This window comes from Filicampus tigris, chromosome 18, assembly GCF_054856515.1.
Source record: "Filicampus tigris isolate MCC_2025a chromosome 18, RoL_Ftig_1.0, whole genome shotgun sequence".
Lineage (NCBI taxonomy): Eukaryota > Metazoa > Chordata > Actinopteri > Syngnathiformes > Syngnathidae > Filicampus > Filicampus tigris.
In genome coordinates this window covers 4,797,951-4,824,617 of record NC_141234.1, presented here as the reverse complement: position 1 = coordinate 4,824,617, position 26,667 = coordinate 4,797,951, and the positions used below count along the sequence as shown (strand labels likewise).

The window sequence follows — 26,667 nt, the reverse complement described above, 5'->3', positions numbered from 1 at the left end:
CAGCGTGCACAAACGCACAGATCTGACAGATGGCACCACTGGCTCCAGAAACAGCAGAGAGCGGGAATATGAGGGGAATGAGAGGAAGAGGAGAATGTTCTGGTAAAGTAAACACACAGACACACACACACACACACGCGCTAACACCATACAGTAATTATCCTCGGCCTCGGCACTAACCTGGGGAAAACCCTGATGTGCCAACTCACCGCACCCGATGACCTACTAAACCGGCCGTGCCCAAAGTCCGGCCCGGGGGCCAAATGTGGCCCGTGGTCAAATTTTATCCGGCCTGCAGTGTCTGTCATAAAACGAATAAGGTCTGTCCCGTAGCCCCGTTGACAAGCGTAGAAAAATCAACTAAATGCAATTTCACATTTACACACAAGAGGGCAGCGGCACTCTGTCCAAGTCCATAAACCTGTGTGACCCTTTCCAGACATTTGTAAAATGGCGGCAATGAATTAAAAAAAAAGGACAATTGACAACTAGGGCCGACAATTTAAGGAAAGGTGGAGATTGGACCCTTTTCTTCACTGAAATTCGCAACAACTGTGTCTGCCTCATTTGCATGCAGACCGTTCCTTATTTCCCGGTTTTCAAATCTAAAAGTTCACTGAACGTTTATTTTCAACATTATGCCAAGTTTCAAATTAACCCTGGCCTGTACTGGTGAATGTGATATATATTTTTTACGTATTTCCATTATTGAATGAAAAAGCCACGAGAACATGTAATTGCCAGTTGTTATTCATGCTTGAAATGTGATTTGCACTATTTTCAGTTTATTTCCATGTTTTTAAATAAAAAACTTCAGTGAACATTCAATTGACAGTGATGTGTCATGTTCCAAATGGATCTTGAAATTTAAATTTAAAAAAGCCAACAACGAAAGACCGGCTTGCTAAAAAGGTGCTTAGATTTATCGGTGACCCGTGTAAAAAAGAAGGCCGGGCTAAATGGTCGCCCCGACCCCCCGCCTTTTCACCTCACCAAATCCGTCTAAAAAGTTTGGACACGCAGAGTCATGTCAAGCAGAGCCAGGTACACTAAAATATATGCAAAAACATGCATATGCAAAGTCAGTAAAGCAGGAAGGAAATCTTGCATAAATGAGGTGAAATCAACTCAATCAATCAATAAACGCAATCAATCTCCTTCCCTTTCCTCAGCCCCCCCCTCCCACCGATTGCTTTTGAAAAAATTCTTCCGATGGGACGGCGACGGCCGTTGGAGCGTGTCCGTGCTGTCAGGCGGACTTATCCTCGTACGGCTCTGGGCCTGATTATCCTGTGATGACTCATCCGGAGAGAAGGAGAGGTGAACTCAGTGCACAAGAACCCAACAACCAGGCCACTGATTACATAGAGGGAGAGGACCAAGCGAATTCCGGGCCGATTCCCGGCCGGCGCATGTGACAAGAACCGCCGCGCTTTTTTTTTTTTTTTTCGACATTCGTCATTTCGCCAACGTTTTGTTCGCCGCCGCTCGCTGGCCGTCAAGTGGCGGCGCTCCCCGAGCGGTTTTCCTCACGTCATGTCATATTAACGTCTTTAACTTGATCATGTCGTCGAAGATTCGCGGCACCGGAGAGAGGACGATAACAAAAAAAAAACAACAAAAAAAAAACAAGAGGCCCATCTGCAGCCGGCAGCCTTTGTTGACACGCTGATGTCTTTGGCAGTCGGGGGGGGGGGGGGGGGAGAAAAAAAGTTGCGTAACGTCGACTGCGCTATTAATAGTAATGAGGGGGTGACGAATGAATTCTGATGTGAGCATACGTGAATGTCTTCTAATTATTACATTTCTAGACTTCATATACTTAAAGGGCGAGTCTTTTTCCACAATATGTTGTGAATTCTGATCAATATTGCATTTGTGGAATAGGAGTAAATCCACCTGTTTTAGCTAGCTCAGGGGGCGGCCATTTTGTCACTTCTGTCGACTGAAAATGACAATCACAGATGCTCGGGGGTCAGATAACGACCAATCATGGCTCAGCTTCAGAAAACGGGTGAGCCAAACAAACGCAATGTTAAAGCAACACCGATTTTGTTGATCATAGCGGCGCCGTGTGGACAAAGGCGGTAGTGTTTTGACAAAAGTCAACCACGTTTCCCACGCGCGCCAGGGCGCCGTGTCGTGAAATCCTGAGCTCTCGCTGGCCTGAAAATTGGACTGAATTGCATTTCCATTTCCAGTGGCCGTGTGAAAGTTGAATAGCGATGAGGTAATCAATCTAATTTTGCTCAAACAATACTTTTGTTTTTTGGTTTGTTTTGGGGCTTCTGCCGTAAACACCAGTAATAGCGCGTGGACATTTGAATCAATTTACGTCCTTATAGCGAAAGGTGGAAGTGAGTATGCCGTAAATCAATTCAGGACATTTGTATTTTTTTTTTTTTTTTTTTCGGAGGTGTGTGCCAGGGTTACTCCCATCCTCATTAAAGTTGCTTAGTGCGAGTAGAAACAATACCCACCCCGCCCCCCGGGCGTGACAAAAGCCCCATTCAACTCCTTTGAAGTCAACGTTCCAGCAAAAGAGTTGTGAAAAATGTTATTGAGGTCGAAATCTTGCCCAGTGCTGCTTTAACTGGTGGGCCCGCAGTTGGAGTTGTGCTGCTTTTCCTTGAAATTTACATTGCGAGGCACTTCGGGTTAACTTATAGTTTATCAAGGTGGAATGTGCTCGATTTGAGCTGAATGTTTGCGCCAACCTTCCGCTAATGCGCGCTCAAAAAAAAAAAAGAAAAAAAACACACACACACACACACCTCTTGAGCCTGATCGAATGGGATCGGGCAGTGTTCTCGCAGCACCAACTGTCACCGCGGCGAGAGGTCAAGCAGAGACAGTAACACAGCTTATATAAGTCACAATAACAGGGGAGGAGTGGTGCGGTGTTGGTGTGTGGGATGGTTTTTTTTTTTGGTTTTGTTTGTTTGTTTGTTTTAAAGGCGGTTATATATTCAAGTTTTCTTACTTTTCTTGCCAGGATTAAGTTCGACTGTTGACACATTAAACCGCTCAAAAAGATGATTTGAGACAAACGATTCTTGTGCTGTCTAATTCTATGCTTAGAATGCCACCCCACACCCTCCCTCCAAGATTATACAATGAACCCTCCAAAACTTATCGTACGATAGTTAATCAACTTGTGAATTAATTCATTCATTTCCACATTTAGGCCCGCCCCGCACCGAGCAATGTGGCCAAACGCGAGGCCAGGCTGTGACCTTTCTCTTGCTTGGCTTCCCTTTTCTACCACACTCTTGGCACACTGGTTAGTTGATTTCAGTTAAAGCAGCACTGGGCAAGAATTCAACCTTGACAAAAAATTTTCGCAACTCTTTTGGTGAAACACAAGTAGTTGAACGGGACTTTTGTCATGCCCTGGGGGGGGCGGGTGGGGGTTGCGTCTGTATCGTTTCTATTGGCACTAAGCAACTTTGAGGAGGGATGGGAGCAACCCCGGCACACAAAAAAAATATACAAATGTCCTGAATTGTTTTACGGCACACTCACGTCCTCCTTTCGCTATAAGGACGGAAGTCGATTCGAACGTCTACGCGCTATTACAGGTGTGATGGCAAAAAAAAAAAAAAAAAAGTATTGTTCAAACAAAATTAGATTCATTACTTTATAATATCAAACTATTTGTTCAATATTTGTGAACCTTTGGCTTTTAGTTATACAGTATTTCACCAGCGGCCAAATCTTAAAGTCCTGCCAAAAAAGTATATAAGACAGATGGTTCGGATACTAAGAAAACTGGGGATGAACAACAACAACAACAAAAAAATCCAAAGATCATCGCTCAGAATGTTGGAAAAAAGAAGACTGAAATCAAGACAAGACATTCAATCTAACAGTATGACCCAACAAAGTTATATTTGGTTTGCAGGAAGAGGAGGGGTGGGAGAGATGGGGGGGGGGGGGGGGTGTCTGTATTGAAAGAAAGTTTGACAACGGATTGGAAGGCGATGCAACGTCACATGGGGAGGACATAAGGACAACAGAGGGAGAGGGAGAGAGAGAAAAGAGAGGGAAGGAGCTTTTCTATAAGCAGAAGCTAAAGAGGTCAGACTGCTAGTTTCTGGGTCAGGGCGCATTAAACAGGCGACCGCGCCGAACTGTCGTCCTCGTCCCTGTGGCGACACAGCAATGTGGACAGGCCTCCTCCAACTGTGACCACACATTAGGCACTTACTGGAAGCTATACAAACACTGCTCTGGGCGTCAACACATAACGTTGCCCTTTACTCTAATCCGCAGCATATAGGGACGCACGCAGACTTGCATCCGGGAGGTCGACAGCTAGTGTGTGCGGGCGTGTGTGTGTCTGAGTGGGTTGGGTGTCGCTGATTGGGGTGAGCACGAAACGGCACGAGAAAATAGCCAAAAGGTATAAACGATTCGGTGTGACGATTCCATCGAAAATCGATTCAAACCGATTCATCGGATAATCGATTCGAATCGAATTCTGGCATCTCAGCGTTCACAGGCACTACACAGCGACACCTACCAAAGGAGAATACATACCTAGGTCATTAGAATATACACATTTAGCTAAAAAAAAATTCATTATTTTAATTTTTTTTTCCATTCCAGATGCATACCGCATTTTGAATCTGTTGAACAAATTATACGCTCGCGTAAAAAAAAACATTAGTTTGTATTGCGTTTGTGGATGGATGCAGTATCACACTAGCGCACAAAGACAAGCACGGTAGCGATTTTCTTTTCAGTTTTCGAAATCGAAAACTGAAAATCGAAAGGGGGCTTGAGTGAATCGTTACATCCCTCGCGTAAACATATTGTAGGTTGTAGGTAACAGCAGCAGTATGCCGTGCGAATATTCGATCAATCGAGTATGATTTAGCCCAACAGCAACTAACGTTCAGTGGATAGCAATCATGTGGTTAGCATGAACCCTGAAGGCAGACCCTTCATTTTGAGTCGTGAAACAATGGCGTTACACTGGATATGTAGGTTAAGAAACTTAGCTAAACGCATCTAATCTGACCCATTCCAATCAAGCTCTAGTTCAACAGGCTGCAATTTAACATCGGGGCCGGTATGTGACCATGAGAGAACCTTGCTCATCCGGAACGGTAGTTCACATCGCCAGTATCGAGATGGAAGACACGATATCCAGGAGAATTACAGCTGTTTTGTTTGAGTGAAAAACCAGACCAACATCAACTGCGGGTTTCCGCTGAAATCAAACACGTTTGGGGAGCCGTCTGGGCCTCGCGTGTTGACATGACACACATTCAAGCGATATCCAATTCCCGCCGGCTTTCCCGCCTCTTTGCTCCTCCCGTTTATTTCCTCGCACAGTCGGCGGCCCTAGTTTGGAGGGCGCGAGAAGAAGTCCATCAACCGAGCGCGACTAAAAGAGCCAAATTATGATTGGGGGGGGGAAAACAGGAAAATAATCTTTCATGGGCAAGTAGTAGCAAATGCAGCCATTAGACAAAAGAGACAAGAGAAAGCAATGGAAAATGGGCAGTATCTTTCCAATTATCAGCATGGCGCATGTTCTTTCGAGCGAGCTGAAAGGACAGGTTATTAAGCTTTAATGCTTCAAAGCATGAGGACCATTCAAGGCCTTCTTTCTCATTAGACCTACCACCGGGCTCACCGCGCGCGCGCGCCCGTGCGCCAGCGAATGCGTAAGCACACGCGTGCAAGTACATGTCCACGGTTAAGCACCAAACACAAAGCCTGGTAATGAGAGTGCGAGCGCTGGTTAGCCCGCGTCGAGATTCAGTCAACAAGGGCATTTCCCTTACACGCCGTATACGGCCTTAGTGCATCGGCGGTGAAAAGAAGCCATATACGTTCCTCATGAAACATTGTAAATCATTGAGCAAAAACAACATTTGATTGATTTTTTTTTTTTTTTTTTTTTTTTTTTTTTGGTCTGTGCAGTTCTTTGAAAGCTAGCTACAAAAAAAAAAAAAAAAAAAAAAAAGCCACCACAAAAGCAAAAGCGCAACTCGCGCCGGGGGGAAACGAGGGGAGGGGGGGCGATTTCGTCGCAATGAGAAAGGGTGAGAAACGAGTAGGGGTGTGAGGTTTCGCTCAAGCCCCCGATTCCATTCGATTTTCAGCTTCAGATTTTCAATTTTTCAATTCAATTGAAAAATTCAATTTCAAATGTTTTTCCCTTTTTTTTTTTTTTTCTTTTTTTTTTTTTTTTTTTTTTTTTTTAAATCGCTACCATGTTTGTCCCGGCACAAGCGCATAATTTCATCCGCACATTCAAAATGCGGTATGCACCTGCAATGGGAAAAAAAAAAAAAAAACGATTACGAGGAACATCATTTTTTTGCACTCTAAATTAGCATGTCGTCGCTGTCATGTGAAAAACACTTATCTCCATTTTTTTTTTCTTTTTCTTATTTTGACATGAATCATGTTTCCGCGTTACAGACATCGCATTAAAGTGAAAATTTAAAAAGTGTTTTTCACAAGACAGCGACGATATTCTAATGACCTAAGTATGCTATGTCTTTTGTTAGGTGTTGCTGTTTAGGGCTTGTCCCAGTTCATAAACGCAGCACTCGATTCCATTATTCGATGAATCGAGCTTAATTGTTTTACACCATTGCACATTTTAAGCAGGTCGAATCGACTTTCAATGGATTTTCGATTATCGTCACGACCCTCGAAAACAAGGATTGCGGAAGGCGGGAGAGGGCAAAACCGAGCTCTCCACAGCAGGCGTACCGTAGCTAAACGATTTGGCCCGCATGCGGGACCATTCAGTCGGGTGCTGCCGTGCGAACACATTAGCGGGACGGAACACTGTCTAACAGCCAGTCCAAGTCCCTCGGATCAATGAAGAAGTATTGGCTGCGCTGCTTCTGCTCACTCGGCCACTAACTTCCCTTCTGTCCGTTTGTGTACCCCGCAGTGCACGCTCAGGCGCAAATACACGCACACGCACACACGCGCGCTGGCCCCAATGCTCCGATGAAGACGATTTTCCATAGATGGGATGATTAATGTGCCTGCCCGAAGATGCTGATGGAGATTGATGCTGCCTGCTATACTCTCCATGCCTAATCTTTCATCCTTACAATAAATATGGCACAATGTCCATATGCGTGCAAAAAGTGCCTGATTACAAACAGCTTGCAAGCCGTCGTCCCTTTTAACGATTACATCCAAAGGCACTCTCTCTGTCAAACGGCTGTTTCCCTTCATGAAATGAGAACCCGTCTCACCGTCTGCGGGCTACGCGCGCAAGGTAAGGCGTTTCCGCCCGGGTCAGCCGTCCAAGTCGCCCGAATGCAAATGAGATGCAAATCGGGCTCAAACGGAACACGGGTCCATTTGCCCCGCTGACATTGCAAACAGTCGTATGGGGATCGGATGCAAATGACATGCAAATGACGAACGACAGCCCTCCCTTCCGTCGGCGAAAGGCCGGCGGCCTTTGGCTTCCGCTTCACGCCCGGGTTCTGCCCGCGCAAATATTTCAAGTGAAGAAAGTAAACACCCACTCCAAGAGGAGGGGAGGCGGCGTGGTGGCTAAATGCTCCCGACCTGGCAGTGCTGTCATCGCGGCCACTAATGCGGCAGCCTGAAAGGGGGGGAGTGGGGGGGACAAGAAGGAACAAGAAGGAAGTAGACGTCGCATTCCGAGCGCTCCGCATTCACCGAAGCCAGGGCCCAGCTGCGCGCGATCCGGCCAAGTCGACAACATCATCTGGCTTCTCGCATTCTCTCCCCCAGTGAGCCGAGTCCTTTTTCGAAAGAGCCAAATGTGCAAAGTTGACAGAGGGCGCGTCGTAAGCCAAATACTCCTCTGAGGAGGTCAAACCTCTCGACAGACAAATCGGAAAAGACCACGTGACTTAGGGGGGGGTTCGGGGGTGTGGAAGAGAAATCACTCCCTCTAATGATCAGTTCGAACACCTACGGTATGGATTCGTGCACTTTATCGATCGCCTTTTTCAAGCGTCCGCTGGGGTGGAAAGTAAATGAACCGCAGCTTCTGCTAAGTACATTACATTACGAACACAAATTATCTTCTATTCCACAAACGATACATTGCAACGCAGTCCGGCGTCTCCAGCACTCAAGGGCTTGCGTTTTAACGATACGCCATCTGTCACCATTTTTCGAAGCATGTAACGATTCACTGGAGCTCTCGTTCGATTCGTTTTTCAGTTCCCGATTTTTGATTCGATTTTAAAAATACGTTTTTTTTGTGTTCGATTTGTCAACGATTCTAATCATTCACTGCCAACTCATTCACTGCCATTGACGAATTGACTTGTCTTTTCACAGTCCAGCCATTCAATCCCAGGAACTTATATTTTGCTTCAATTTTCTTCAAACGTTAGGGTAAAAGGGGGTCTGAAAATGTCTGGCAGTGAATGAGTTAATCGGTTTGAATCGTCTTCCGATTAATCGTAACATCCCTACATTTTTCAGTATCCGACACGCTGCCGCACACTGGTGATCTCTATCTACAACTAAATAAATCCTCCTGAAATGTCTCCTGGAGGGAGAAAGAACATCCGCGGCCTTCACCCGCCGGACCTCCTTTCTCACTCTCACTCCTAAGATAGAATGTCGAGGATGAGTCATCTGGATCCTACCTCGGATAACTTCTCGACTGTGCTTTTTATGTGCTTGCTAAAACTGAGGAAGCACCCACTTGAAGTGTTCCAAAAATAAATCTCCATTGGTCAATGAGAGTGCGAAAAGATAAGCAGCGAGGAAGAAAATGCATTCGCTCACTTCACGACTGCGCCTTTGTGGTAGGAAAGCGCTTTTTGGGGTCCGAGTCAGTCTGACAGACTAAAATGACAGACTGACGATTACAATTGAGTTTGTTTGACTGACGAATGACGGACGATTCACTCAAGCCCCGATTCCATTCGATTTTCAGTTGCCGATTTTAGATTCGATTTTTTTTTTTTTTCTAAATAGCTACCATGCTTGTCTGTGCCAAACTCAAATCACCCCCCCCCCGCCCCCCCCAAAAAAAATATATCTGTCTGTTGGGTTATTCCTTCTAGAGCTGAAGTCAACCGCACCTGGTCCAAGTTGGCTTTGAAAAGCTTGCTTTTCGGTCTACCTCGGAAAAAAGATCGTTTTCACGTTGACCGAGCCTCACTAAAAGAGCAATCATGGCCGAGTTATTTTTGCACAGCCTTTAAAAGCTCGTGTCGTGAAATGTGAAAACAGAGACGACAGGTTTGTTTCAAAGCGTCACGTTACTGATCCAGGCATGGACAGTGCTCGGGGCCCTCCAGAGGGTCTTCACTGAGCACACATTTCTTTGGTCTACTCAGGCTTGATGAATCAAACGAGACTCATCCCGCTCTCTCACTCTTCTCTCCATTCATAAACCCAAAATATTTGGGAGGCAGCTGATTGGTCAGCGTCACGCGACGCAAAATTACGGCGCGCTCTTACTAGCCAATGCAAGGCGAGTAGTACGTTCTCTCTCACCCTCTCTCCCCCTCTCGCTCGCTCGCTCTCTTACTTTCGGGCTCCCACTTTACCACACTCTCATGTTTGTGTTGTTTCACTTTATGTGCTCGCCACAAGGAGATGCACTCTAAAAACGAAACTCCATCGACAGACCGATCGGGTGATTGACAGCTTTAATGAATGATCTTTAACCGTGTCCTCTTGAGGCGGGGGCCAGGCTGACGTCAGGCCTAACTCAATACGACCAGGTTCAATATTCATAGTTGTTTTGTCCCCCTTCCCGCCCCACCCCCCCACCACCCCCGCCCCCCTCACGTGCAAGATCTTTACGGCACACAAAGAGAGACTGAAAAATTGAAACGCACACAAATCAATCACTGCAGAGATCCAGTGACTCTGTGAACTCTGCGTTTGTAGGGAACTGGGTTGATTGGGTTGACGGGGGTTGAAAGGAGCAATACTGCCACCTATGGACGAGAGTGGGTACTCAAGTCTCCCAATGGATTACATCATCAGGTTGAGGTTGCTTTTATTATGTTGACGTTCTAGATCAGACAAAGAGAAGCAGCAACAGAGATGCTTGGGCTCTGAACTGAACCGATAGGGGGGGGAAAAAATATTTTTAGTCTCAGATATTCCAAATTTGCATGAGCGCAAAGCAATTCTATCAGACAAGCTTGACAATTTTTTTTTTTTTTTTTTTTTTCAGTGAAATTTTCATTCAGTACCCATTTCAGGTCAAAGTATGGAAAACGACATATTTAGAAATGAACACCACAATATGAAGCATGACCAATATTTATGAGTGAAATTTCCGATTGAACTAAACAGGTTGTTTCCACAAGTATTTTTGTGTGATTTATCAAGCGGTGGTTTCTAAATCCAAGTGGTTGTTAATGAATTGGAATGTGATTTCCCACCTTTGGAAACGGCACTCTCCGTTCACCATGGCGGCAAAATAAAGGGTTGATTCATCATCACAAAGGAGCGTTGAGAACTTGAGCATCTTGGACCAAGTACTGCATGTGGGAGGGGGAGAAGTGTGGTTATACTTTAGTTTCAAATCACCACGGCCTTGAGATTATGCATTGGGTCAAGGAAGTGTGTGGGATTACACTGCCATCTAGTGTCAACGGAGATACGCGCAGGCCACACTATACCTGGAATAATAAATGTACACTTTGCCGGGTGGTGGCAGGGGGCTCACCTCAGAGAAAAGGATAGTCGTCTAGGAAAATCTCATAAAACATAAAATAATTGGGCTTTTTTTTGTGTCATTGGAATGGGGCAAAATCGAGAAGAAGAAAAAAACAGCCTGATTGTCCACTCATCCCTCAATGAACGCAAAGAACTCGTCAAATAAATATTATTCAATCTATTTGTTATTTCGGGTAGTTATCACTACAATAAAATGTACAAAAGTCAGTTTCCCCTGATGTTTTTCGTTCTTTACTTGACAGACTAAACACACATCTTTCCGAGCTTTTATTTAGGTACTTCCGTTTTGCAGCTAAATGTTCCTGTTATATTCAGCGTTAGCCGCTTTACAAAAACGCACCCAAAAGATTTTATTGTTACTAAAAGTCGCAAGAGTGGACACTGGACAGTAACTGTTTTGTTTTAGTTCTGACGTTCCAATGATATATTTGGAAAAGTCACTATTCATTTCAACAATATGCAAAAAAAAAATGCTCTATCACATCAACGTGATTATTTTTATTTAATCGAAGGTAATCAAGTTATAATTATATTACATTTGTGCTACGGAGACACGAAGGGGACAAAATTGGCGAACGTAGTACCTAAGCATCATGATTACTGCATGTGTAACATAGGCACACTTACTTCATGACTTGAGAGAATACTGGAGGTCGTTTGTGATGACATTTTTCTTGCACGTCTGCAGAAGAAACGGTTGGTAGGCTTGCGACGTGTGGTCTCTCGGAGGCACCGTAGTGCGCTTGCTTCAAAATGCAGCGATTCCTTCGTAGGTTCGTTGCTCTTCACTGTGTTGTCTAGTTGTTCTTGTTTTTGTACTGGTTACTACAATTGCTTCTTATTTCCTAATTTTGTATCGTCTTCGTTTTACAAAAAAGAAACGGGGGAAAAAAAAAATCGTAGGTCGTTGCATTCTTTTAGTTGACCACGAGATGGCAGTAAATTCTACACATTGTCCTTGTAACGCGTCAAAAGCGAGCCACCAGCAAGCACCGCATTGTTGGATACTCTCGAACATAATCAACCACTGACCTGTAGTAGCGTAATTATTTTGACAAAGAAATGAGACCAAATGTGTTCATGTGTGCTGCACTTTTAGTTTCCAGTCGTCATCCGTAAATGTCATTGTGCTGTCACAGGTGGGCTTGCAGACTGGAGATTAGGCCCCGCCCTCAATACACACCTGCTTAAAACGGATAAAGTGCTTTTCCCCCAAAAAAACTTTATTAACATCGGTATTGTTTACAATGTGAATTGGTACAGCGTATTTTTAAAATTCACATGTTCAATGCAAAACACACGCACACACAAAAATACAACTTTGTAGCAGATTATCCAGTTGTGATTAAGAGTAGACAGTAGGTCATAAATGCTGTCATACTTTTCAGTCTAATACATTTTAGGGATTTCAAATATATCTCAGATTCAATTACAAAAATGTTCAAGTTGGAGGGTGATTTAATGAAGTCTTTGTGAACAAAAAAAACAGTTACAAAACTTCATTTATATAGATAAAGCACAATGCATTGTGTCAAGGCACTTTTTTTATTTTAAACAGGTGTGTGCCCCCACTCTTTACAGACATAATATATCCATAGTGAAATGAACATCTGTGAACGAAACTTCACTTGAAGAGAAAACCAACCAAAACAACAACAACAAAAACTAGTTTTAAAGTCATTTAAACCTTTCCACATTCAAACATCACATTAGTATAGACTCGAGAAAATATTCAGTTGACATGATTGAACTATTTGGATGCGTGGTACGGTTTATGGTCATATTTGAAGGCAGCGAATCAATTTCACTGTTGACATCGACAGCACATGGAAGCTAAAAATGCTGTATGCATGCAACTGCAAAAAAACTGAATGAATCAAAACAAAGCTATGAAAAAATGTGTAAATAGTGACTTTGAAACAACAATTCAGATAAAGTATGTGATGACAACTAGCTCCTTCCATCCAGTATGCCAGTCAAACCAGTGACTACAATTTCGGTACATTCAGTGTCACGGAGGTAAATAAACGGCTCCTTTTTCAGTGCAACAGTTTGCATGAAGATGGCAAATATACAGCGAGGAGTGCAAGGTTCTGTGGGTCTTTGGACAAAGGTTGGTTCAATGTAACCGAGGTGTTCTGGCTATTAGGGAAACGTTTTGGATGGTGGCATCCTTAAAAACAAGGCTCACTTTTCAGGGGCATCTGAACAAGCGAGGGGTATAAGGAGTCACCGGCGGCGGCGGACTCGCGGTTGCGACCGGCGGCGCTGTCCGCATCACCATCTGTGACTTCCATAGGAAGAGGCTCGTCTGAGCAGATCAACACGTCAATTGGTCCACGAGTGCTCTTGAGGTGGACTTGGAATCTCTGAGGACAGACGGAGGCAGAAAGTATTTTGATACCTCTTGATAGAAGTCATTAAAAATGGGATGTATTGCATATACAAAACGTACTTCTTTTGGGTGCGTCACGTCCAGCGTCGTGTCTTCGGGGGCTTTGACCACAAGCACGGTTTGCTCTCTCATGATGGGAATGGTTTGAATATCCTCATAGGTCACATAGGCAAATGTGAAGAATGTTGTCAAGGAATGCAGAATTCTACAATACTGACAATACAGTTTAAGACCAAAATAAGCATGCATAGAATCAAGGAATTATATTTAAAAAAAAAAAAAAAAAGGATATCTGCTGGTCTGCTCATCTACACACATCCCATGAATCGCTCCTGTGCAGCTTTCGATCAGCTCATCCAGCTTCTTCTCTTCTTCAGTGAGATCATTCATCATTTGAATGGTGTCTTTGTTGAGCCAGCCGCCCCTACAAATTTGGTTGCAAACGGCGATAAAAAAATGTGGGGAAAATGGATTATGGGCCAAGAAATGAAAATGTCAAGGAAAGCCCACTTGAACATCTGAAATATTTACCAGATTTAGCATGAGTTTGAATGAGATTGGTTCATTCTGATCAAAGCCAAACGTCCTAGTTATAAGGTGTGTACACTTTCAATTGAGTTGTATGGGTTATAAGTAGAACATTTTTGACATGATTGATCTTTTTGTTGTGTACAACAAAAACTCATTTGCATTTGAGCAGTGGCTGTGTCAACCACACGCACTTTGTATACTTACAACCACTGGACATGATTCTTATATATCTTTTTGATGAGGTTGATCCCCTCCAGGACGTTTGTGACATCATAAACGCGTCTCTTGGAGGAGTTGAGTTCCTGGGTCACGAGGTTCAGATCCAAAATGCCATCTTTCGAGCGCTGCAGCATGTTCAAAAACTTCCTTGTCAACAAAACGAGCGATGTGTCGTTTCGTGACTTTCTTAAATTGTATGGAGTAATAAAGGGAGAAGCTGGGAAGGAAATAAAGAATGGCCAACTGTTACTGAATGTATATTTTTTAATTAAATCCATTAATTCATTTCTATTTAATATGTTGTTGCTATAAGTGTTACAAAAAAAAGTTACTTTCTTCTGTAGGTGGTTGTAATGTGCTGGGTTCGTAGAATGCTGACGCCATGCCATCTTCCTGACAATTTGGGTCACCAACATCTTCCAACCCATCCGTTTGCTAGGGAATAAAAAAAACCACACACACAAATGTAAGATTCTGGAAAAAACTGCCTACAATGTCCAACAAAACTTAACCCGCCGTAGATCATGTGGGAAATGTGATGGTCTTGCCTTCGCAACCTACGAGAGTGTCATAAAAGTTCCAGGATATTTCAAATCCGAATTACAAGTTGTCCTTTTGTGGTAAACAGCGTTCTCCACCAGGAATTGTCTAACTCTCATGGTGAGGCAGCAAAGTGTTTCTCCTGCCACAAGTTTTTGCATCTTTTTGCGCACTGAAAAAAGCATGCTCAATTTGTAGATGTGCTCGTTGAAGCTGAAAACTGAACCCGTGCCTTTCTATAATTACTTTATCATCATGATGTGTTGTCTGTGTTTGGACAGTTTTCCAATGGCACCTTATAATATCAGTCCGGTTTTGGTATAAATCAATTCATCTTTGGAATTACGAGTGCTCAACGACTTCGAGCGAGCTTTTCAAGATGCATTGTGGGCTATTGCTCACTCCCACTACACATTCGAACAGAACCACACAAAGGAGACCTCTCTATATAACGCACCCCGTTGTGCATAAAGACTTTAAACATGATGCATTTCTGGTTTGCTTGTTAGATTACCTTGGCTGGCCGATCGGAACTTTGATCCGAGGTTAATAACAACCGCGGTCCGGCCTGTGGCGCCTGCTGCGACTCGTCAAACGATTTTGACGGCTGTTTCTTTTTGCAGGAGGAAACATCGGATGTCCGATCTTCCCAACTTTCAGTAGTTTCTTCTGATGCCTCGGTTGTGATCATTGCGTCGCTCAGCATGTCCAGAAATATTCCAGCGGTTATTCTGCTAGCAGTTAACGTGCCTCACTAGCACACACGTTGGACCTACCGTGACCATTCCAATACGATTATCTACATAAGCACTGTGATATATGTCTGCACCGCGCTGCTTCTTGCATTAAACGTAATTTAGGTTGTTAACATATACTTCTCTGCAAAATTCTAACCTGGTTTTCGCATTAGTAGCGAAGCAAGATAACCAACGCAGCTAGATGATGTTACGTCGTGACGTAAAGAAATGCAGACCAATGAGCGGTGAGCTTTGCAGACACGTGACTTTTGTTTTCAAATCTCCAAGGTACACCCCGTTCAGTCTCTCACGAATCAAAGACTACAAATAAAATAAAGCTTGGCTTTGTGATTTTTCAGAGGTGGAGAAAGTACTCACACTATGTACTTACACGTTTTCATTTTTATATTAACATAAACTGTATTTTTTTTTTTATTTCATACTGTACCACAAACAGGCCACTTGTTAATTTTTTTTTAAGAAATCTTTCTAAACTTCAAATTAAAAAAATTAAATATAAAATGGTCTTTTTTTATAACCTGACCAATCCCCCTGTTAATATAATCTACTGTTTATAAATACTGTATAACGTTTTATGAATATTGAACCATTTCTTCACAGCAATAGAGCAGACTGGCAAGCTGCTCCACTTACTCTTTTTTTAGTTTTTATTTTGAAGTCCAGATATTTTTTATTTTGAGTGGTGGAGGACCGTCTGCATTCACAATCACAGCTCTCTGCCAAATACAATCTGATGTGACTTTATAAGTTTGAATGTACCATGCTGCGACTCCAAATGTTTCATGTTTGTTTTTGAAGATGGATGACACTTGGCGGCCAGCAGTGTACAACTCACGGCATTTTTCATCAACAACTGACAATCTCAATTGCGAACATATTGCCAGATGGGAAATTAAACTTCTACTTTACTGTCCTCAACCTGAAAACATGACTTGGCGTATGTGGCGTCATTCCCCGTGGCAGAAGAAAGGAAATACAGTTCTCTTTGTAGGAAGAAGGAAAATGACAAAAATCGTAAAACACCAGATTTATTGACAGGTCTGGAAATAGTAGAGAGTTAGTACTTGTTAACAGTGGAACCTGGAATTGATTCAAAACCTTTTGCATGCCCTTGCACTGAGCGTTGTGATAAACATACTATTTTTCTGTATAAATCTGCTATTCATACAATGGAATATGAGCTTCCGTTTTTCATTATTTAAACAATACAAAAACTTTGAAATTTGTCCTTTAAAAACCACAAATGTACCGGAAGCTCTTCACGATTACCCCCCCCCCCCCCCCCCCCAAATATACATATACAGATCAGTCATCATCGTCAAACTTGATCTTCTTCCCTTGGAAAGGCAGAATTTTCCCTTGCTGCTCTTTTCGTTTCTTGCTGGCCTCCCACGATGGATGCAGAACCTGTTGCGGTGCCCGCTGGGAAAAGCCGCCTGGACGGCGCCGATCCTGCTGCCTCATCGCGTCGCCTCGGCCGCGCCCTTGAAAGTTTGTTCTCTCTGAATCCGAACGTCTGGCGTCGGCCCTGTTGAACTTGCTGTCCCCCGTTGGTCCTTTCTCCTCTTTTTGGAACTTGGTGTTTTTGTCAAAATCTCCACGGCCTCCGCCCCTCGTTTTCCCTTGACCCCGAAACGGCTTCCCCCTTGCGCCCCGACTGGGTTTTGTTTGCGACAAAGAGCAGAAGACCGTCTGAAGTTTAGGTGCTTTCGTCTTTAACCGTGACTCAAGCTCATCGAGTTCACACTGAACCTTGTCGGCCGGCTTTAATTTCCCAGCTAAATCCTCTTTAGTCTTGTCGCCGTCTGTGTTTTGACTCTTCTTTTTCTTAAATTTGCTGACTTTGCCCACAAAAAACTCATTATCACTGTCGCTCTCCTCCTGGGACGACTGCTTGTGGAATCGTTCCTCAGTGCTGTCGTCGAAGTACGGTTTGTCCTCCTCGTCCGAGAGCTCGAAATCGCTTTCTTCTTCTTGTTTTGAGGGCTTGGACACCACTTTTGGTTTATTTTCCTGAGCCGTCGCTTGCACCACTTTTGGTTTATTTTCTTGAATTGTCGCTTGCACCACTTTTGGTTTATTTTCCTGCGCCGTCGCTTGCACCACTTTTGGTTTATTTTCCTCAGGCGTCGCTTGCGCTTTCTTCCTCACCTGCTCTTTTGGCTCACATTTTTGGACTGACGCTGGTTTGACGACTTTAGCCTCCACTGTTGGTGTCTTTTCAGCAGCAGGAGCAGCTTGAGTCGATTCCATTTTGTCCTCGTCAGGTTCAGAAATAGCAGTTTCATCTTTTGAGTCTGTGTCATCGTCGTTTGTGATTTTCTCCACTTCTTTGGAGCTCTTTTCCTCCGTCACTTTCTTCCTCTTTTCTATATTTTTAGCTTTAGCATCTGAGTGCCGAGCTCCCGTTCCATCGTCCATTTTCTTCTTTGGTTCCGCCTGCTTCCCTCGCTTCCTCCTCTCGTCACTGAAAGCCTTCACGGCGGCCTGGATGTCCTCAATCTTTTTCTTGAACTGGGGGTGGGAGGCGATGCGAGCGATGGCTCTGTCGGACATGGTCGACTTTGAGTTCTTGCACACCTCGTTAAAGTTAAGGTTCTTCTGCAAGGCAGTCTTGGTGACCTACGGATGATTCAAAATAAGTCTGGTTAAAATGTGTTTTTACATTTAGTGATAACTCCTCAATGTAAATATACATACAAGGTCCGGTCGGAGCACTTTCATTGCGTGGATCTCCTCCAATAATCTGGCGACCCTCCTCTGATTCTTCTCAACGGCCGCTTCCGTGCCCTTCTTGTTCTTCAGCCCAGCAATCTGACGAATCATCTTCCTGCTGAGTAGTGCCCTCACTCGCTTCACCTCTTTCCTCATATTCACCACCTCATTGTTCAAGTTCAGGACCTCAGGCTGCTTTTTGACTTTAACTTGGTCAGGCTTTTTCTCCATGTCAACTTTGGGCTGTTCAGCTTCTTCCTCCTCTTCTTCATCACTGCAGTCCCCTTCCTTAACATCTCCTGAATCTCCCCCATCATCTTCCTCTTCTTTTTCCCCTTCTGCTTCTCCTCCCACGCTCTCCGCCTCTTTGTTGTCTCCTTCAACGTCTCCATTATTTGACTCTTCTCTTACATCTTCCTTTTCCTTATCCCCAATATGTGACTCTTCTCCCACATATTCCTCTTCCTTATCCCCAATATGTGAGTCCATTTTCTCCATGTTGTCCTGAGAAGTGGTCATCTGTTAAAACATGAGCACATTTGATCAGAGAAGAGACAAGCAGCGGAAGATACAATTAACCTAATATAATTGTCACAGTAACATGCAAAGACTGAATCGAGGCAACTGAACTCTTGTTTGTTGAATTTGTTTTTTTCGCCCTTGCTTTCTGAAAATGTTAAAAAATAACTTGGGGAATTATGCTTTTAGGCTCATGGTATAGTTTGAAGTGCATTCAGAAATTTAGAAATTGTAAAAGCCGAAATTCTAATTAAAATACTTTGAACATTTAACCAAAATAAGGACAATTTGCACGTTTTCACACGGAAATGATGCAGTCACTTTATTAACTACAAATACGGAATGCTTCCATGATTATACATCTATTGATCTAATGATAGATATAGTGACAAGCAGAATAATTTAAAGATATAATAAGGTACAATTAACTGTTCTATCAAATATTTCATTGTAATGTATTGCGGTGACATTAGTATGCCGTGAGATTTTTCTAACGTAAACTTCACTGGTGGGTGATTAAATTGCAAATACGGTCTTATTAAAATGTTTATAACATTAACTAAAGAATGACATTTTGCAACGCAGATTTCAGTGCGATTGCATTTTAGATGGGGAACATTGGTGAACGCTGCGGTGATATGCAGCGAGCGCACAAACGTGGCTGCGCGAGCATGGGCACGTTTGGCCGTGCTGGGTTGAACAAAGTTGCTTCAATGAGCGTTCTGAACGACGATAAACTCGCAGAAGCCTAAAATGAATAAAAAAGCGATCAAAGGACGTCAAACTACCGCAAGGCTTACCGTAATTAACAGGCAACCGACGTGCGTCGACAGTAACACGCGCCGGGGGCGGCCATGTTTGACGTCGCCACGCCTCTGATGTCGTCATCACGTCAGACGTCGCGAAAAGGGAACGCTGCGTGTCGTGAAAAGGGGAGGGGCCATCGGCGCACTGTTATTATTTATTTCTTTGTTTCATGTGTATTTAACAATAACAACGGTGGCTAATTCACGACCTGTGCATATTTCGCCTGAGCGAATGACAGTCCCGTGCTCCTGTTACCTCACCGACACATCGGGAAAATCATCTGGGGGAGGATGAAGCGGCGCAATGCGGACTGCAGCAAACTCAGACGGCCGTTAAAACGGAACAGAATCACCGAGGGTATATATAGCAGGTACGGGGGAAAAACGGATTGGAGGGACGCTATTGTATAACAATGGCGCCTATCTCAATGTCGACATTGGTCTTGCACGCTTTGTGCCTTATTCATGTTGAACGATGCGGTGCATTACGAGCTATTCAAACAGCAAGATTAACATTCTGGTTCATGATGTGGGGGGGCCCAAACGTGTGTTATTTTGTTCCTGGTTAGCTAACGTTCCTCCATTCAAATCTGGCTCCGCATTTAATAGCGTTTGCTAGAAATCGCCAAAGTGGCCCGTGTGACTCATCCAACATTGTTTCCCCCCAAGTAGCATCTGTCTCGTGATCTTGAAGTAATTTTGCAACATTTTGAGCATGCAAGATTGCATGCAGTATTCTAAACATCCTATTATTAAATCACATTTTGCACAAATAGCGCTGTCGCTTAATTAGCGTTTAATTACCGCACATACCATAATGCATCATCTTAATTCTACTATTCTATTTTTTCCCCAATTTAATTTACATATCGGGATGAATAAAGTACCTATGCATCAAATGAGTTACTATATCTCAAATAATGCTGATCGCTACTAAACTGCCATGTCATAGAAATCCGCACTCAACAATTTGAAGCAGCTCGCTTTTGTCCCAAACATAATTATCTCCAGAGTGTGTCTTTTGTCTTCCTTTCCCTGCAGTACATTCCTGTATCTGAAGTTCCTGGTCGTGTGGGTGTTAGTTCTGCTGGCTGACTTTGTGTTGGAGTTCAGGTTTGAGTACCTGTGGCCCTTCTGGCTTTTCCTTCGCAGTGTCTATGATTCGTACAGATATCAGGGGCTGGTGAGAGTTTGTTGTTGTTTTAAATAACAAAGATTAAAATTCAGTGCATCCCAAAAGCACTCCCGTCTCGTGATGTTTGCATGGGAGATGCTTATTTGTAGCTGCACGTGTTTTTTTTATAGCATGATTAATTTTCTCTCTTTTGCCCTTTCTGTTTCAGGCGTTCTCATTCTTCTTTGTGTTTGTGGCACTCACGTCAGACATCATCTGCCTCCTCTTCATCCCTGTCCAGTGGCTGTTCTTTGCTGCTAGCACCTATGTATGGGTCCAATATGTGTGGCACACAGGTTAGCTCACTGTTTATTCTACGTCCTCCTTTTGTTTTTGTGTGGAGCACAGATGAGTTTTATTTGGCATAAAGTTCTGGCCTTTGAATCTGCAATTTACCTCATGACCCGCTTGCTGGTTGAAATGTGTGACTGAGTGGTAGTCCTTGACTTTGTGCATGTGTGATACCACTCAGAAAGAGGAGTGTGTCTACCCACTGTGTCGTTATGGATCCTGTTCGTGTACATCGAAGCTGCCATCCGCTTCAAAGACCTGAAGAACTTTCATGTTGACTTGTGTCGACCTTTTGCCGCTCACTGGTAAGTCATCTGCAAAGTATCCACGTGCCGTATGCGTAGCTTTTGGCTATGGAGTGCCATCATAAAATGCCCTTGTAGGTCACGGCTGTACCAATCTGAATATGAACTCTTTAGTGCATTGTCTAATGTCTCATACACTCTAAAAACACTTGGGTTAAAAATAACACCGTTTTGGTTAAAAAATGGACCAGTACACAAATTGAGTCAATTTGACCCACTTTCTTGGATTGTTTTGTACAAAACAGCCCATTATTTGGGTTGTTTTGTACAAAAACAGCCAAGAAAGTTGGGACAAATTGACCCAAGTTGTGGATCTGTCCATTTTTGACCCAAAAGTATTTTTAGAGTGTACAACTGCTGAGTGAGCTTTGGCTACCATGGTGACCAGGGGCGGCGCTAGTCCGTAATGCGACTACCCCGTGTTGTCAACCTAGCAACTTTTCCCAACCCCCTTCTTGCAGCTTTTTAAAGTACTGAGTGACAAATAGTGACTTTGTGGTGTATTTGGAGACTTTGAGACTCATGAGACGCTCACCCCTCTGCGTTCGGATGCAAATGAACGATGCAAGCTCGAAGCCACCACTGGCTAATAAAACCGTATACCTCAGAGGAAAATAAATTGTATTCTACATTCTACAGCGAAGGAAGTGTACACGTGTCGCATCACGCGGACCAACTTTTGAATTATTTCGACTTATTTAGTCACTCTCATACGTTCCGGAATGAAATCAATAATGATGAATACAAATCAGAACTGGTGCATTTCAACCTCAATATTTGTCTTTTTGCTTCTTGACAGTATTGGCTACCCAGTGGTGACTCTGGGCTTTGGCTTCAAGAGCTACGTGAGCTACAAGATGCGGCTAAGGAAACAGAAGGAGGTGCAAAAGGAGAACGAGTTCTACATGGAGCTACTGCAACAGGCTCTGCCCCCCGAGCAGCAGATGCTACAGCGACAAGAGAGGGAGGCCGAGGAGGCTGAGACACGCAAAGGTGGCGATAACAAAACGGACAACGTGGTACACTTTTCACGGAAATTCTTTTCATATCGTCTAATACTGCTTTTATCTGTTCTTCAGCGAAAGGCATTTCAGAAACAGAACCTTCCATCGGGTCTCAAAACGGAGGACCCCCCAGTAAGAAAAGCACCTCCGTCCCATTACCGGAACTGGAGTACAGGGAAAAAGGGAAGGACAGTGCTGCAAAAGAGCGCGAAGGCAAAAAACAAAACACAACTGGAATCAATAACAACAACATTATACACTCACTGGACTCCAAACTACAGGAGACGGAATATATTGAGAACTACATCAGGGCAAAGAAACTGAGCAACGACGCGGCGGGGGAGAACGCGCACGGCGACTCCAACGCCGTCGCCGCTTCCAAAGAAGAAGCGGCGGCGAGTGGCAAGAACTTAAAAAACGCCTCCGCGGGCGGCGTCTGCAACGCATCGCCGCGGAATCACACTTTCAGTAACGGCAGCATTCCGACGGCGGGTTCATCGTCCAGTAAGAATGACAAAAAGCAGAAGGGGGGTGGGAAAAGTCCGAAGGAGCCACTGGAAAACTGCATCCCCAACAACCAGCTGGGCAAGCTGGATGCTTTAGTACGGTAAGAGATGACATCAGGTTCGCGTTATTATTATGATATAAACAAAAAAAAATGAGTAGGATTTAGCCATAAAGGGATAAAATGACCTATTTTGGGGGCTAGTTGATTTTAACATTTTAGAATTGTGTTGGATTACGGAAAAAAATATTAATCACGAGTATTTTGAAAGCAATTGAAATCACAATTATTCAAACGCTCATTGATTTTTATTATTTTTTTTTTTTGGTACAACACAAGAAAATGTTTAAACATAAAAAATAAAAAAAATGTACACACTATGTAAGCTCCATTTGGACCAAACAACGTTGATCAAATTAGTTATTATAAAATTAAAAAGGTGCAAATGTATAAATTCAAGTATGATTTCCTTGTGTTGGATATAAATGCATATTAATAATATTTTTTTACGATTATGCCAATTTTGTAATCGTGGACTATAATAATCGTAATTGTAATTGAATTTCGATTCATTGCACAGCCCTACCTCCCAATTGGCCGCGGATAAGTCACAAATGGTTACGATTGAAGTCCAATGAGTCGTAATTACCGGTAAAGACAGAAATGGGTATGAGCATGTGTCCTCACTTTTTTTTTTCTTATTCCTGGTATGTATAGGATGGAGCATGACGTGAAACGGCTCAAGGCAGACCTGCAGGCCAACAGGCAGGTGGAGTCGGATTTGCGGAGTCAGCTGTCCTCTCTGAGCAGCCAAGACCGCAGCCTTCGCTCTGAACTGGGCCAGCTCCAGCAGGACAATGAACTGCTCCAGAACAAGTGGGTGAATGGAGAGCCAAAGTGTTCATAAATCTTTTTCGAGACAGTCTTGTGTGACTCGGGTTAAAACCCTTACAAACACAAAGTATGTGTTTGAGGATATTCAAATCATTTTCAGTAACAAGCTCTGAGCTACAGAACGTTTCAAAATGCCAATTATGCAAAAACCTGGCAACAGTCATCAGGACTGTTCTCGGGATTGTTTAAACGTCCCTCTTGAACACAGTAAAAAAAAAAATGGGCACATTTATGGCTTGTGCAGTTTAAGTTTCAAGACTGCTGCCATTACTTCCATTTGCTTTCTCAACTATTTCATTTAATACACACTTTGTAGCATTTACAGAATTGGATTTGTAATTGTTTTCATTTTTGTGCAAAAGTTATCAAATTGAAATTATATTTAAAAGGGAAGTCAACACAAACATTTTCTTTGCAATAATATGATTTATGCGCCCCCACTAGTCTAAACACTGCATTTTGATTAATATTGCGTTTGTGAAATACGAGTGAAAAAGCAAAATCCACCAGTTTTTATCCATCTCAGGGGGCGGCCATTTTGTCACTTGCTGTCGACTGAAAATGACATCACAGTCGCTCGGGGCTCAGGTAACGCCCAATCTCGGCTCACCTGCTGTCGACAGCAAGTGACAAAATGGCCGCCCCCTGGGATGGATAAAAAAAGGTGGATTTTTCTTTTTAACTCATATTCCACAAACACAACATTAATCAGAATACCAAGTTTGGACTAGTGGGCCTGCATAGAACATATTCTGGAAAAAAAATATGTTTGGGTTGACTTCCCTCAATGTCACAACCCATTTCCACAGGCTCCACAGTTCTGTCCAGGCCAAGCAGAAGGATAAGCAGACCATCTCCCAGTTGGAGAAGAGGCTAAAAGCTGAGCAGGAGGCGCGGGTCCTCGCTGAAAAACAGCTGGCCGACGAGAGGAAGAGGAAGAAGATGGAGGAGGCCACGGCCGCCAGAGCGGTAGCATTAGCCGCCGCCACCAGGTACTCGTTACAGACAAGTAAACAAAGAAGCAGTCGGAAAGGTGGATTGCCAAGATTCTTGTTTCCCCTTCCAGAGTGGAGTCGACCGATTCCCTGCGCGGTCGCATCCGAGAGCTGGAGACGGAGTGCAAGAAGCTCAGCGTGGACGTGAAAGTCAAAGAGGAGCAGATCCGAGATCTGGAGGCCAAGTGCCAGGTAGGATTGTGGTGTAGACACCAGTCGCCGTTTTGATATCATATTAGTGCTTCCATCACAACGGGGGACTGCGGCCCGCAGGAGTTGCGCAAGTACAAAGAGAACGAGAAGGACACAGAGGTGCTGATGTCGGCGCTGTCAGCCATGCAGGAGAAGACGCAGCACCTGGAGAACAGCCTGAGCGCCGAGACCCGGATCAAGCTGGATCTGTTCTCGGCACTGGGCGATGCCAAGAGGCAGCTGGAGATCGCGCAAGGTGGAGCTTTGTAAATTCCGCGCGTGGCTCTCAGCTTCCCAACTCACCGCGCGGTCTCGTCCTAACGTACGCAGGTCAGATCCACCAGAGGGAGCAAGAGATCGCCGAGTTGAAGCAGAAGATAGCAGAGGTGATGGCAGTCATGCCCAGCCTCTCCTACTCGTCTGACAGCAGCAACCTGAGCCCGGTGACCCCGCACTACTCCTCCAAGTTCATGGACAATAGTCCCTCCTCCCTGGACCCCAACGCCTCAGTCTACCAGCCCCTCAAAAAATGACTGGACTGACTTGTTGGTTTCTTTTTTTTTTTTGGGTTCCACTTTTCTTTTGAAGCTTTGTTTCACTTCGGGTCATTCTGAGTTTACAAGCCTCTGACAGATTTTGCACTGAGGGACAACTCCTGCATACATATCTACATTTGAAGTGAGTCTTTTTTTAGAGGGTTTTTAACCATTCAAGCAGTTTGATTTAAATAAACGGGGGATGAGGAATGGTTTGTTGGCCAAATGAAGGAGACTATTTTTTCCTTAACAGGCGTTTCTTTCTCATGAGTCAACTTGGGATTCATTTAAAGGCACAAGAAAGCGAGTTGAGAGATACATGAATGTAAAACTAGTCATGCTTTGAGATCCCTGTTAACATGAAGCAATGATTGTTTGGGAACCCCTTCAAAAGTATCATTGACCCACTCGATTAATCGATAAGCTAAATGCTGTTTAATTAATCACGGCACTGCCAAAACTTTCATTTTCATCACCTTGTTGCCGCAAATACCATTCTTTTCCACGTGGACCAAATTCCAAACTGTTAGGCCATATCCTTCAATGAATTTAATGATGTCTCCCTAACTTCGTTACATTTCTTTTTATTTTGCAGATTATTCAGTGCCTTTCAATTCTGCAATTTCTCGAAACACAGCCGGATGCTTTTGGATGTTTTTCGTATATCGAAAGGCAAATACATTTACGTGTCACCACCTCAACTAAACTTGCTTTGCGATTTTCAACCTTAAATATGACAGCTTGAGTTTTTGTCCTAAAGGGAAATAGTACGTTTTTGAAGTGACAGTCTTGGTGTGCCAAACATCAACCAAACTGATTGTCTCCTAAAGCCTAAAAGATGGCGTCTCTTTGTTTACAGCAATGTACATTAACTTACGGAGGATTGTTGCTTTGTTTAGTTAAGTGCCAAGTGTCGTGTTTTTATCCATTATTAGATGTACTTAGCATAACATTTTTTAAGGAAAAAAAAAAAAAGGGTGCTGTTCAATTGTTTTTGTGTCGCTAGAACGTATCTAGAAGGCCGATCGTGATGAAGCAGCAGGTTGTCACTTTGATTGTGTTATTCATACATGTGGATTTAATGATGGGACAGTATTTTTGTATTTCTCATAACGTTGAGTTGACTTTGCGCGTTTTTTTCCAACCAGGTAGGATTTTGTGAATGTGAACCATTTGATCATTTTTGTGCTATCATGTGACCTACCCGGAACAATTGTTGTTGTGGATCACTCCGACTTTTAGTACATTCAGTTAATATTGTGAGGAAGGAAGAAGAGAGGCAAAGAGAAAAGTGAGTTGTGTTCTTTTTTTTCCGCATTCATTTTCAACATCTCAGTTTACTCAGTGACCATGTCACACTTTTCAGTTTGCCTATCACTATTAAAGTCTTGCTGGAGGCAGTGCAAGCCATTCAGACTGCGTGATCTTTATGTCTACCATATATGAAAAACTGTTTCCGTAATCTGAAGTCTTAAAGATGAAATACTGTTTCATATGTAAGGGTCATTCCAGAACTGGAGGACATTTTCTGTCCCCTATTATACATTTCAGATAAACTGCCCAAAATACAAAAACATGCACTACTGGGAATTAGTTATACTAACTTCA

General features: G+C 43.5%; 3 protein-coding genes and 1 long non-coding RNA gene across 4 annotated transcripts; 2 read left to right on the top strand and 2 right to left on the bottom strand.

Moving 5' to 3' along the window:
- Positions 1 to 33: 33 nt before the first annotated feature.
- Positions 34 to 7,040, top strand: LOC147132086 (uncharacterized). The gene is made up of 3 exons (XR_015082033.1): positions 34 to 102; positions 1,173 to 1,320; positions 6,926 to 7,040. It is a non-coding gene; the product is annotated as an uncharacterized LOC147132086 (long non-coding RNA).
- A 4,842-nt stretch (positions 7,041 to 11,882) lies between these two features.
- Positions 11,883 to 15,345, bottom strand: e2f3 (E2F transcription factor 3). Its single transcript, XM_086014257.1, has 6 exons — positions 14,880 to 15,345; positions 14,158 to 14,260; positions 13,811 to 14,042; positions 13,368 to 13,499; positions 13,136 to 13,250; positions 11,883 to 13,049 (listed from the first exon to the last, which is right to left on the bottom strand). Exons 1-6 carry the CDS (start codon positions 15,069 to 15,071, stop codon positions 12,855 to 12,857), a joined length of 969 nt encoding a protein of 322 aa, XP_085870383.1. The 5' UTR covers positions 15,072 to 15,345; the 3' UTR covers positions 11,883 to 12,854.
- Positions 15,346 to 16,414: 1,069 nt separating this feature from the next.
- Positions 16,415 to 19,306, bottom strand: srfbp1 (serum response factor binding protein 1). The gene is made up of 3 exons (XM_086014943.1): positions 19,158 to 19,306; positions 17,824 to 18,357; positions 16,415 to 17,745 (listed from the first exon to the last, which is right to left on the bottom strand). Exons 2-3 carry the CDS (start codon positions 18,355 to 18,357, stop codon positions 16,429 to 16,431), a joined length of 1,851 nt encoding a protein of 616 aa, XP_085871069.1. The 5' UTR covers positions 19,158 to 19,306; the 3' UTR covers positions 16,415 to 16,428.
- maco1a (macoilin 1a) lies at positions 19,248 to 26,469 on the top strand. The gene is made up of 11 exons (XM_086014942.1): positions 19,248 to 19,534; positions 20,205 to 20,346; positions 20,507 to 20,633; positions 20,810 to 20,933; positions 21,733 to 21,926; positions 22,013 to 22,544; positions 23,160 to 23,318; positions 24,146 to 24,328; positions 24,403 to 24,523; positions 24,605 to 24,779; positions 24,854 to 26,469. Exons 1-11 carry the CDS (start codon positions 19,455 to 19,457, stop codon positions 25,054 to 25,056), a joined length of 2,040 nt encoding a protein of 679 aa, XP_085871068.1. The 5' UTR covers positions 19,248 to 19,454; the 3' UTR covers positions 25,057 to 26,469.
- Positions 26,470 to 26,667: the final 198 nt, after the last annotated feature.

Coding starts and splice junctions, on each gene's coding strand:
- maco1a (XM_086014942.1), top strand. CDS start 19,455: ATGAAGCGGCGCAATGCGGACTGCAGCAAACTCAGACGGCCGTTAAAA. Junction 22,545..23,159: donor AAGCTGGATGCTTTAGTACG/GTAAGAGATGAC, acceptor TGGTATGTATAG/GATGGAGCATGACGTGAAAC. Junction 23,319..24,145: donor AATGAACTGCTCCAGAACAA/GTGGGTGAATGG, acceptor CCATTTCCACAG/GCTCCACAGTTCTGTCCAGG.
- e2f3 (XM_086014257.1), bottom strand. CDS start 15,071: ATGCTGAGCGACGCAATGATCACAACCGAGGCATCAGAAGAAACTACT. Junction 14,043..14,157: donor ACAACCACCTACAGAAGAAA/GTAACTTTTTTT, acceptor TTTCCTTCCCAG/CTTCTCCCTTTATTACTCCA. Junction 13,500..13,810: donor AAGAATCATGTCCAGTGGTT/GTAAGTATACAA, acceptor CCAAATTTGTAG/GGGCGGCTGGCTCAACAAAG.
- srfbp1 (XM_086014943.1), bottom strand. CDS start 18,357: ATGACCACTTCTCAGGACAACATGGAGAAAATGGACTCACATATTGGG. Junction 17,746..17,823: donor AAGTGCTCCGACCGGACCTT/GTATGTATATTT, acceptor AATCATCCGTAG/GTCACCAAGACTGCCTTGCA.